The following is a 12,446-nucleotide window of genomic DNA, read 5'->3' as shown; positions in this document are numbered from 1 at the left end:
TAACATCTGTGTCCTGCAGTGATTATGTAGCATGTTTACCCAGCATACAACTAGATCAAACGCTTGTATAACAGATACATACACACACACACACACACACACACGGTTTATTTAATCCATTTAGATGATTTCTGGTTTGGTCTCCTCACCACTTTGGCTGTTTCTCTTTGACCCTCTTCCTCCCCCCTACACTCAAACTGTCTCTTTCTTCTCTTTGATCTCCTCCTATTTTCAATTCCCCAGATACTTTATATGCAAAGATATTAAAAACATAACTAAATTAAATTAGTAACCATAAGTAGTAGACACCTGCTTTGTTTTGTATCTTGCCTTTAATATGCTCCAGTTTCCAGATAATTTTTGCAGTCATGCTGTGAAACTCGTTTCCTCTCTTGTTCTTATTTCAAGTAATTGCACACAATCTTTTCTATCTGTATGTGTATGTGTGTGTGTACATGCCTCTCGTGCAGATGCAAGTGTACATGTGTATCCAGTTGTACAGTACTATGTTAGTGTATTACTATACATGGGCCTCTGTATGTAGTGCAAATGTCAGTACCAAAGGGTCCAGAACAATTTGTCAACATCAGAGGTGAATCATTGCCAGTATGAAATATTAATATGTCATTCATAAATATTAATAACTTTATTGAAGCAATTACCATAATACCAACACTCCTCCAGTGCATGTTGCACTTTGTGTTAAAGGGAAATACATGTACTAATATGTATTTTTTCTCTTTATGTGAGCTTTGTGTGCAACACAGAGAAATCTGTGATGTGTGAGAAAAGTGCTCACCTCTGAGAGGGGCATCTAGCTCCATGGTGCCCAGGGACCACACATTTGACTTAGTCTGTAGCCTCAGTATATCTGGTGCAGTATACTTTATATATTGGAAATTGTCTCATTCAAGAAACAAAATGAAATTAATATAGAAATAATTTATTTTATTTATATGAACCTTATGTGCACACACAAGAGGTTAAAGTGCTGCCTACTTTGTCAGCTGAAATACCAATAACTAAAACAGGAAAAAAAATGTTTTCTGTGAAAAGTGTATATGAATTAGGTTGCCAAGATACTGATTGCAATTTGTTGTGTTAAATGTAATTAGGACCTCTCCTGCCACAATCAAAAATTTGGATAACATTTGTATAACAATCAGATTAAACTCACTTTATCAAAATTCCTCTTGCTATTGATGAGATACTGTAAATCCAGTTAATCAGAACATTAGCTGAAGACAAACTTTAGCTTTTGCAGCTGGTATAATTCAATATAAAACATAATATTATGTGTTAAGTAATATACACAGATAAATGTTAAAAAAAAATAAACCATTTCCCTGAAGCTCTTTTAAAAGCATACATACCACAAACACAGACACCTGTCTTTAACACTCTACTCTTCAATCATGTTGTGATGATGGTTGGAGTTTCTTATAGAAAATCAGAGGGCATGCTGGGAAGGGAGATACTATTAGGCATATCTCTGAACTGTAAACTCCATGCGTCTTAGCGCAAATCCACAACATTACTGGCCTGCTGGATCCTTATAATGGTGGCACTTGGTGACTTGAAAAAAAATTGCTAACCACATGGAAAATCCCTCTTCGCTTTGGCTGATAGCTAGAGGTATTAGAGGTGGCACATGCACAATGGAGAGATTGAAGAGCAGAAGGCAGGAGAGGCACTGGAGGAGGGATGCGTGCACTATGTCATCCTCCTCTTCCATTTTTCTATTCTCTCACTTCTTCCCTCTTCACCCTGGCCCCAACACCGTAATATGACTTTCCCAAGGTTTTATAATCACTGGGACACCGTCAGTCGAGAGCAATTGAGGTGCTGGAGGAGAAATAGATGGTAAAAAAATAAGTAACGATTCCTGCAAGTCATCAGACGATGGAGGGGTATAATCTGAGGCAGTGAAGGTGCCTGCTCAGTGGTGAGATTTGAAGCTTTACAAGAAAGCCACATATATATAAAACCCCCCCTGGATGTGCCCACCGCTCGACTGGCTTCAAAGTTGCTCTCATCTGGAGCTACCTTTAACTGCAGCATGTCAACAAGGATGAGGGGGGGTGGGAGAGAGGTGGAAAGAGGAGTGGAGCAAGGGAGTGGAGAAGTGAGAGGTATAGAGAGGCAGGGAGAAGAAGTGAGAGAGGGAAGTAGGCAGAGTAACATAGTGAATGTGTTTGATGCAGTTGAGTTGGCTTGTAACATAATTTTGTGCGCCAAACCTGCAGGAAACTACAGCTCTTGTATCTGACTAATTTTTCATCCCTGTTTCCGGCTGTCCCTGTTTATTTCACTCAAAACAAATGAATAACAGTGTGTAGACATATGTTTATTTGGCTTTTGTGAGTGTGTGTGTGTTTGGCTTTGATTTTGTTTGCCTTGTGGAGCCAATGAATGTGTTGACTCAAACAAAAAGAAATCAATAGCAACCAAAACAGTATGACTGACCAAAGTTAGATTATTCAGTCCACCCCAGCATGTTTTTATAACAGTCAAGGCTCTTTGAGATTCTCGAGCCCTACAATTTAAAACAATTTATTGTTGTTGTAACTTGAGCTTGAATGGCATCAGAAATCTTGTTATCACTACTGCTGTCATAAAATCAGTGCAAGGGATAAACATGTTATCGTGACGGAGCATGTTATGTTGCCTGGACATGCCAGAAGGAGTTAATCACATTACTCATATTTGTAGATATTGCACTGTTTTGATCTGAAAGGAAAACTTGTTTTTCTAGACTTAAAGTGACTCTGCTAAACAATAAATCCTCCATCCTTGACTACCAGGTAAGCTGCCTGTGCCTACCCTCAGATAGGAGTGTACAAATCTCAGGTTGTACTGGCTCTACATCGTAGCAAGAACAATAATACACGCGCAGGTTTGGTTGGATTTAGGTGCAAAAACTAAGGTTTAGGAAAATAACTGGTTTGATTTGAAATAAATATCTACAGGAACTACATAAAACACATTGTTAAAAGAAACAAAGATGACTATTGGTTTCAAACGGGGGGAGAAAAAGTGATTTACTGCATGCAAGTCCTGTGTTTTGTTGACCCACCTCATATTCCTGACACAGATTTTATCGCTCTGTACTACATCACCTAACTTCTTCTTTTGCTCACATCATAACTACTACAGCTGCTAGAGGTCGCCTGGCAATAAAACATAACTATGGGTCGTAATAAGTTGCTAAGCTAAGGACGGTCTCATACTTAAATATTGAGAGTTATAACTTTCTTTTCTGCCCCTTTTACTCAAAGCAGATAAAGGATGTGATCATACAAAATAAGTTAAATAATTGTATTTAACTTTTAATGGAACATTTTGAGGCTTTGATATTGAAGATGATGAGATACTGTTGCTTTGAACAGCCTCCTGTCTCTGCAGAGAGTTTGAGAGGCTGTAGACATCATTATTTTGTCTGAAGACTTAAGGCTCTGAGAGAACATCTTTACAGAATTCCATTACATGAAAAGCTGTCTTGAAGATTTTAGAGAAAATACAAAGACCTGATGTTTTATAAACTGGATGATTGGCAAAGTTTGTTGTGTGCGATTATTTAAACAACAGTTGAAAGTCTGGAACTTGTCAAAGTAGCTTAGAAGAGGGCTTATGTTTGGCCTTTTAGAATCATTTCAGATTCAAAGAACCTCACTTTACCATCATGTAAGGTTCTGTTTTCTGACAGCGCAAAGACAAGTGCAAGCAGTGCTGCAACATGTTGATATTTTTCTGACCTTGAGAGTGTGCATAACACAAATATGGAAAGGTTTGACAGAGATGCACAGGGAAAAATGCTGAATGATGCAAAAACTGTCTTTAATTTAATATCCCTCATCCAACATACACAAGTTCAGTGCCGTGTGCACATACCAACACTGTGTCTGTCATCCACCATTAGTAGCCGGTATGAAACCCCCTTCCAGGCTTTTTTATATATGTTCTTTGTTACTATCATTCTTATAATTTTATTGTAGCCAACAAAGTCAGTTGTCAGCTACAGCTTTTGTGTGGACCATTGATTTCTAAAATTTCTAAAAATGCCTTCATGTTTGTGTATTGCCTGCTGGAACCTCCTGGAATACAATATTATTCTCATACCTGGAGAAGCTGATTTGGCCTTTCATTTTTGTCAGTCGCCACTGTGACTGGTACAGCTGCACAAAAAGTATATTCTATTTCCCTTATATCTATAGTGTGCTCTATCTATATGGACAATTTTGTGATTCAGCCTTTGAAACAGAGCCTAGATTTTGAGAAATAATTCATTTCGATTCTTTTATTTTTGAACTTTAAAAAATGTCAATTCATGTCAACAAATTTCTACTTTTGGTTTGTATTTAATGTGGACACACATTTTACCAGCACAGTGGTCTTGCTTGATGCATACAGAGATCAACCAGCAAGCGGTTTTTCCACATGCCTGTCAGTGGTTACCTACCACTGTAGTGCTCCACCAAAATGTCCTTCAGCTAGACACATTCAAGCCTGTGAAAGAATGAAATTGTCCAAATTGTGGTTAAAAAATAGTTACATCATTTTGTGGCAAGATTGCAGTGGTTCCATCTGGGAGCTGACATCAGCTGAACATATTCCAACTCTCCTTTCCTCATTTAAAAAGCTCTAATGAACTGCTCTAGTCTTCTTTCATCCAAGAATAACTGGAGTGTGATGCTGTAACTCTGAAGAGAAGCCTCAGAACGGTTGGCAGAGGGAATGTATATTTTAAAAAATGATGGTGCATTTGATAGAAGTGGATTTCCAGAGCTGTGGACGGACACTGTGTCCTGTGCACAGTGTACTCGTCACTGTCTGAAGTTGCGGAAAGGAACGTAGAGAGAGAGAGACTGATTATTCAAACATCTAGCCGCTCACGCTGTTGTGAGATGAAATTACAGAGCCAGAAGTCTGCACAAGTGGATGCCTCAAGCACCTCTCTCCACACTTCAGTACAATAAACCAGAGACTGATGGTGCTTATTTACATTGACAGCATCCGGTGAAGAGTATAGAGGCCATTGTCTGTAGGCCATGCACAATAACAGAGCTAGTTCTTATCACCAGTTTGTCCATTCACTTCTTCCAGCAGTTGACCCCTTTTGTCTCATTTCTGCTAAAATGTGGATGGTTTCCTGACAGAGTATATAAACCTCTCCTCTCTAAAACCTCTCTGCAGCGCATATCATTGTCATGAGTTTTTGATTGTTTGTTTTTTGTACATAGCACAGCACAGGTTGTATCAGGAGTCCTCGACTCCTGCCTCAAGGAAGTTGGTTTTCATCAGATGACTTCCAGTTGCACTTTAAATTACAGTTTTTTACTCTTGCAATTATAGTAGAATTATAATAGAACCAGCCAGCCACAAAAGAATGATCTATTTTGTAATTGAAACTAGAGCTAACATAATTAATGCTAATCCCATTATTTCTATACAGTTCTCATTTTCCAACATTTTTATGCATATAAGAAATACAAAACCCAGAAAACTGTTCATACATAATAATAGTTTGTTGCCACTGTAGCATTCTGTGCTTCCTCAACCAAGAAATACCCGTAAGCAAAACCATATGATCGAGACATACTGTATACTGAAACTCACTGATAATACAAAACTAGTTGATTAAAGTTTGCTGGAATTTTTAGTTCCTCATAATAAAATCTCTACTTGCCCAAAAGTTTCTCAACACTTAGTCATCCATCAGGGGGCACACAGGACATTGCTATCCTCACTGTACCTGAACAATAACCATAACCAAGCACAGACTCAGAATCAAAGAACAGAAAATCTTGAACATAATAAAGGTAATGACTTCTTACAAGCAGAGCTGAAAAGGCTCTGTGTTGTACCGTTTACCACTTTCTAAACAAAAGGCCTTGACCTCTTAGTCACCTCATCAGATTTGCAGCAGGGTCTATGGCCTTTTGGCCCAGTCATCTTCATCTCTGATTAGGTTGTCTCAGGACTGAGGGATGGGAGTCGTGTCTGGTGCTTTCATATATCTGGCTACTTAATGTATAATGTCTCACTCTATTGATATTTGGGCAGCTTCCTAGATGAGCAGATTGTGTGATTGCGTACTTGTGCGTGCGTGCGTGTATTACAGCTTTATCATTTGAACCACATCACTCTGACACCTGAATTTTGTTAATTTGCCTGAAACAAGTTAATTCAGCTTAAACCCAAACATAATTATAGTTTATGTGTACTATAGCATTTCATTAAAGGTAAGCTATATATATATATATATATATATATATACATATATATATATATATATATATATATATATATATATATATATATATATATATATATATATATAACCTAATTTTTTTTTTTTTTTTTACATTTTTTTCAATAGTCATATGTTCAACATGTTCCTGATTATCTTTCTCTCAGCTTTTATTTGCTCTCTTGTTCCCTCTTTCCTTAGGACTCTGAAAAGCCTGCAGTGAAAAAAAGGCTGTGAAAAGTGACACACTCAACTGTGCTTGTGTGCTCAATAGGCCACAAGGCAGGAAGATAGGAGAAGAGAATAAAGTCAGCGATAGAGGAAGTGTCTGAGAGAATCTTTTATAAAAACATAGAGGATTAGAAAGAGGCGGAAGTACTAATTGCTAGCCAACCTGCTTAGCAGCCAAGACAGGGAGACGGCAGCTTGCAAAGTGTTGCTGGGCAGCTCTCAGATTTTATGTAACTGTATTAATTATAAAGATGGCATTAGTAAAAGCTTTGCAATTGCCTTTCCAGGATTACTATTTAAAGAGAAAAGTGCAGATCACAATCTGTGTGTGTGTGTGTGTGTGTGTGTGTGTGTGTATATCACTACATCTAGTCAGCTGTCAATCTATTCAGACAATCTCAAAATTAGTTCACGAAATTGGAAGAGAATGAGAAAAGCTGCAGATATATCAGAGCCACAGATCACAAAATGGGAAAGCCAGTCTGTGGGCCGGTTCATACAATCATTTGGTCAGTTGCACAGCCAAGGGAGCAGGCAACCAGCCAGCGGCTAGCAGTCTAATTAATCAATAAAATATGTAGACATCCAGCAATCCAGTGACTCAGTCAGTCAAAAAAGGCTGTCAGGAAGTAAACCAGCAATTAGAGTATGCTACCAGTAGTGAACTGAATGAAGATTGGTGACCTAGAAATTGGAAAAAGCCATTTAAAATATTAAACATAGCAAAATGATTTTCTGACATTTTAGCTGGAGTAACTGGGCCCAAACATGCAAAATCCATGATATGGTCCTTTAACTGCAGTTGCAGATCTAGAGTCAGTAGAAACAGAAAAATATTTTTTGTCCACAGCTACAGAGTAACACAGCACAGAATGAGAAGGAAGGCAGGAGAGACGTGGTGGTAACAATGGAGAGCTATATTGCAGGGACACCATAGGGTGCCTTTGAAGCTGCCGAATTGGCATCCACAAAAGTTGCTTCTTGCTTTCTATACCTCCTCTATAATCCATAAACATACACACATGCAAATGGAGACACACACACTCTCTTACCTTTGACAGTAGTTTTTTAGGATTGCAGCCATAGGAGAACTTGAAAGGTGCCTTGAAGAGAAGCACCTTTATTCTAAATCCCACAGAGCAGAGTCTCTGCATAGCTTTCTTTAGTCGTCCTGGTTAGCTTCACTGATGAAACTCCTACAGAAGGACAGCTAAATTATTCTAACATTGCATCAATGTTGTTGTTCATACAATAAATAGCTAACCAAAGGTGGTCATCAGCACTTCATCAGTGCATCAGAGCCAGTCCGATTTTCCGCCTATTCCGAAAGCATGTTCTGTTAGGGCAGGCAGTGTTACTCAGTGTCTGATGAAACCTGGTGAGTTCAGACTAAACTAAACTCCATTTATATGGGGCTTTTAACACAGCTGATTAGTCATACATCTCTAATATACAGCATCTGTGTTGTTCAATTTTTTCCCCCTTTGCTGTTGCTAATCCTCAAGGTGCATGGTGCTGTCGACAGTACTGGAAAAGATGGTTTTTGAAAAGATACAAAATGAGTATATGCATCTTTGCACACAGTATGCATGCACATGACACATGACTCAGTTGCTCACCGGCTTGAAGGGTTTGCTGACTGCCTGTTTTCTTCCTCAGTTGTGACATCCATCTGGTTGTATTCTCCTGTATGAAAGATGGTTTTGACAGTGCATAGTATGAACGATGCCTCCGGTTAGACAATATAGTGGAGTAGGGATGGGCTGATAGAACAATACAATGTCTGAAAGTACCCAGTTCATGTGATGGTTTTAATAGATCAGTCATGTGTGATTTTTGATATGTTCATATTTCATGTCATTTCATTTACTTGACAAAAGAAAGACAAATCAGTCCACAGGAAATAGTCTTTTTTTCAATCACTGCCTATTCCTGTTGTTGGATAATCTTATCATAGACTTCAAAGCAAATTACACACTGATGAATCATGCCCTCTTAGTGTCATCACAATATTATACAGTGTCATATAACATATGTAAAAGTAATGATCATGTTCTGTCTCTAAATAGCACCACATTGTATCCATATGCACAACCTCCAACGCAGCAGTCTTTTGGACCAGCTTTCTCCTTGAGGATTTAGGCTTTTTGTGATGTTGACTATGGGTGAACTAAGTGGCCAACAGTAGTTATTGATGCTTGAAATAGAATACATTGCACCATAAAATCATTCATGCTTTTTGTTCAGTGAAATGAGCTCCTGCCTAGAGTGAGACAAACACTGACAGCATGACATTAACATTATTTATAGTACATCTTGCGATTTTGGCAGCAGTTTAAGAACCACTGTCTAAGTCCATAGTGAGATAGAAGAGAGGTTTCTGACATTTTGGCATTTTTGGGTAATACAGCTATAAAATTACATAGGCACTAATTTTGAGTCCCAGGTAATCCTAATGTATGGTAAGACCTGCTTATTCATGCTAAACATAATTTCTTTTTGTTATAGCCATGTCTAATTGGTTTGGTTGAAACCGCACAGAGGAATGTACTAATTAGATTAGTGATGTCAGGTGAAGTGGTTGAATTTTTTTATTCTAACTTCACTGCCAGGAGTCCATTTGCATTGAATAATTTATTTTATGTCATTTACAGGACTCAGGTTCTGCTACTGTCTTATGTAAGGCTGGTTTTATATATACATATATTTGGCAGTGATCCGATAGTGACAGTGAATGTATTAATGATGGACGGGTCCATGTCAGTGATGGTGTACTCAACTACACTAGTCCCAAGAGCTGAACAGTATGTGAAGCTCCCCAAAGGGTCCTGTTTCATCCTGCCACTAAGCCTGTGCAGACCTAAGGAGCCACAGGGATGCACCATTTTCTTCACAGTGTGGTTTTGATTGTGTCTGTGGCGCGAGTGGTGGGGGTGAGGTCTCTCTCTCTCTCTCTCTCTCTCTCTCTCTCTCTCTCTCTATCACAGACACGTATTCAGAGGAGGAAACAGAATGACCTTTTCAAAAACTCTGTTGCAGTTGTTCTTGATTTGATTTAGACATTGTCCAGGGACAGAGAGAGAGAGAGAGCTATAAAACATCTGAAAGAACCTAACAGAAGTCTGCCCACCTTCAAATTTTGGGGACATTCAGATGTCGGAATTCAGCAGAGTCATTTTCCCAGCAGTATTAAATATTTTATAATAGTCACTTGTGCAGCCAGAAATCAACATGAAAATTGTTCTGAGACTCGACAATAGGTTTTTTTTTGGTAGCTTAATCGGTCCTCCGTGGATATTGCCAGTATGAAACCCAAAATCCCAAAATACCTTCTGCGGGTGGAATGATTCACAAAGGTCATGTTTTAGAAGCTATTGAAGTCCAAGATAATGCAGTCACGGTTTGGCATATATTTGGACATTTTTGGCAGCCCTCTTTATGAGAAAAAAGCATCTGTGCCTGCTGGTTTCATTCATCCCTGGAAAAGGTTTGATTCATTTCCCACTGGCAAATCTGCAGTAATTTCACATGAATAGTTAATTGCATGAACTTACAAACATTATTTATGCAAGTATTGTATTTGAATTGATAAGGCTGTATTCTAGATTTTCTTCCTCTGAAAATGATTTGGTAAAGATGAAAATACTTATGAGGACACATGACAAATGGCAGGTGAAATTAAAAGAATAATTTCATAACTACTGTATATTTGACGCTTTGCAGTTAAAATACCATAAAAGATCAACAGATTTTATAAAGATGTCATTGGGACTCAAAATGTCATATCATTCTACATTAAAAACCCTACAGTATAAAAGGAAAGACATGAAGGAGAATAAGACACAGGCAAACATGGCACAGGGATTATTTGAACTGAATATACAGTTCAGTTTACTGCACATTATTCTGCCTCCAGGCTTGTGATAAAACCTGATGTCAACAGCAAATGTATTGCCTGAGAAAGATACAGTAAACCCAGCAAGAGAGAGAGAGGGAGGGGGAGAGATAACAAATTTGAATTAAATCAAATGCTATCAGCAATGTAGAAAAGGCCTGAAAGGAAGATGGCAGAAGCAAGAATACAGTGGAGAGAGAGAAGGAGAGCGAGATAAAGGGAACATGGGATTACGTGGGTGTCACACGTATTATTGAGTCTTGGCTGGCGGAAGTGGGAGCGAAGAGAGTGCCTGTTGGTCTGAGCTGACGTAACAGTGATCCCCTGCTACAAGGATGAATGAGGCTAATTTCTGTCAGGCTTCAATAAGGGCAGCGGGAAGAGCTCACACGATGCAAATCAATCATTACTCTGTGTGTTTGTGTGTGTGTGTGTTTGGTGCACTTACCCAAATGTGTGTAAATGCAAGATTGTCAGTAAGATAGCACATTTGTGTGTGTGTCTGTACAAGTAGAAGGTCCAGCTCACAGTCTGCCTGAGAAGAAAAGGAAGGCCAAAAATAAATGTGTGCTATTTTCCTGGTTAATTCACAAATAAATAGATTTTTAGATTTTTGTGAGGGCCAGGGTTAGAGTGACAGCCATTTTTGAAGCTCACCACAGAAAGCAGAGGCAGATAGGTGACAAAAGCTGTTTATAACAAAAGACAAGGTTAAAGAAGTTTTATATTTGAAAGCAAACAAGTTACTTTTCATTGCAACATGCTTCAGGCAGCATTAAATCCTAATGGGTAGGCCTGACAACATTTGTGCACTCTGTTGTTAATGTATTGCAGTAACAAGTTTCATTTTGGTTTTCTTGGCATTTTGAGAGTGACTGTACATTAAGATCTATCCATACACCCAGTACATATGTATATTATCATATCTCAAAGATGTGTTTCTTTGATGTGTTTCTAGAAGAGCATCAATCCAATTCTCAATTCTCTGCAGTTTCTCCCCCTTTATGTAGCCATGTGAAGATCAGATCTGTGCCAAAGCACCAGATCAGATCTGTTAATCCAAACATAATCTTTCAGGATGTGCTTTGCTGTTTCAACAGCTTTTTCTCCTGCAGCAAAGAGTTGCTTGTATGTGCTGATGTGATACTTTTTTTTCCCAGTTACTGTGTATTTGTTTAACATTCTTTCCTTCTTTCTTTCTTTGAAGGCGGAGAGGTACCCTATACCACTCTAGCTACGAGAATGATGATGGGCGTTTGGTGGATGTTTGCTCTAATTGTCATCTCCTCGTATACTGCCAATCTAGCAGCCTTCCTCACCATCACGCGCATAGAGAACTCCATACAGTAAGTATCAAACAGGTTTTGAGCTCTATTGTCAGTGGTGGCAACCACGCTGGCTTCAGAATTTGGTTCCATGGCTTTAATTTCTGAAAAAAATTACATATCAGAAATATTTATCATATTTAGTTTTACTTTTAAGCTGCGCATCACATCAACAGAGATGCACAAGCTCCATAATGCAAATAAAAGTAAACCCAGGACACAACATTATGTATGCAACTGTACACACATACACGTGCACAGATATACTAACTCACACTTACTCAACACAGAGTTGTTTGTATTTGAATGTTGCCCTGTGTGGAAATCCGTTCCACTAGGCAGGTATAATGCATGAGAGGCAACACACACACACACACACAATTACTACCCTATCCCTTCCTTGCACTCTATCAATTCTTTCTCACCTCCTCCTTCTTCACCCGATCGTTGGATGGTAATTTCCTGTATGCCTCAAGTTTGTATCTATCATTGTGTATATGTGCGTGTGTGTGTGTGTGGGTGTGTGTTCCACTGATGAACATGGGGAAGATAAAGAGAAACACAGAGAGAGAGAGAGAATGAGGCAAAGCAAAAGTGAGAAAATAATGTTTTTACGTGTTCCTCTCACGTTGGTTGCTGAGAATGTATCAAGGCAACTGGCAGAGCCTTCTACTCTCACTGCTGCCCTATCACGCACACACACACTCACACAGATGTGCACACAAAGGCACACATTATTTCCCTA

General features: G+C 38.7%; 1 protein-coding gene across 1 annotated transcript in view; it reads left to right on the top strand.

The window, feature by feature from the left end:
* grid2 (glutamate receptor, ionotropic, delta 2) overlaps nt 1-12,446 on the top strand; it is a 438,282-nt gene that overhangs the window by 367,566 nt on the left and 58,270 nt on the right. Inside the window, exon 12 of the mRNA XM_041042607.1 lies at nt 11,584-11,722. Within this exon, the coding sequence (XP_040898541.1) occupies nt 11,584-11,722 (139 nt within the window). The remainder of the gene's footprint in view (nt 1-11,583; nt 11,723-12,446) is intronic.

The sequence above is a fragment of the Toxotes jaculatrix genome, chromosome 7, assembly GCF_017976425.1.
Source record: "Toxotes jaculatrix isolate fToxJac2 chromosome 7, fToxJac2.pri, whole genome shotgun sequence".
NCBI classification, from domain to species: domain Eukaryota; kingdom Metazoa; phylum Chordata; class Actinopteri; family Toxotidae; genus Toxotes; species Toxotes jaculatrix.
The sequence above is the reverse complement of the archived record's forward strand: the minus strand, read 5'-3'. Positions and strand labels throughout refer to the sequence as shown.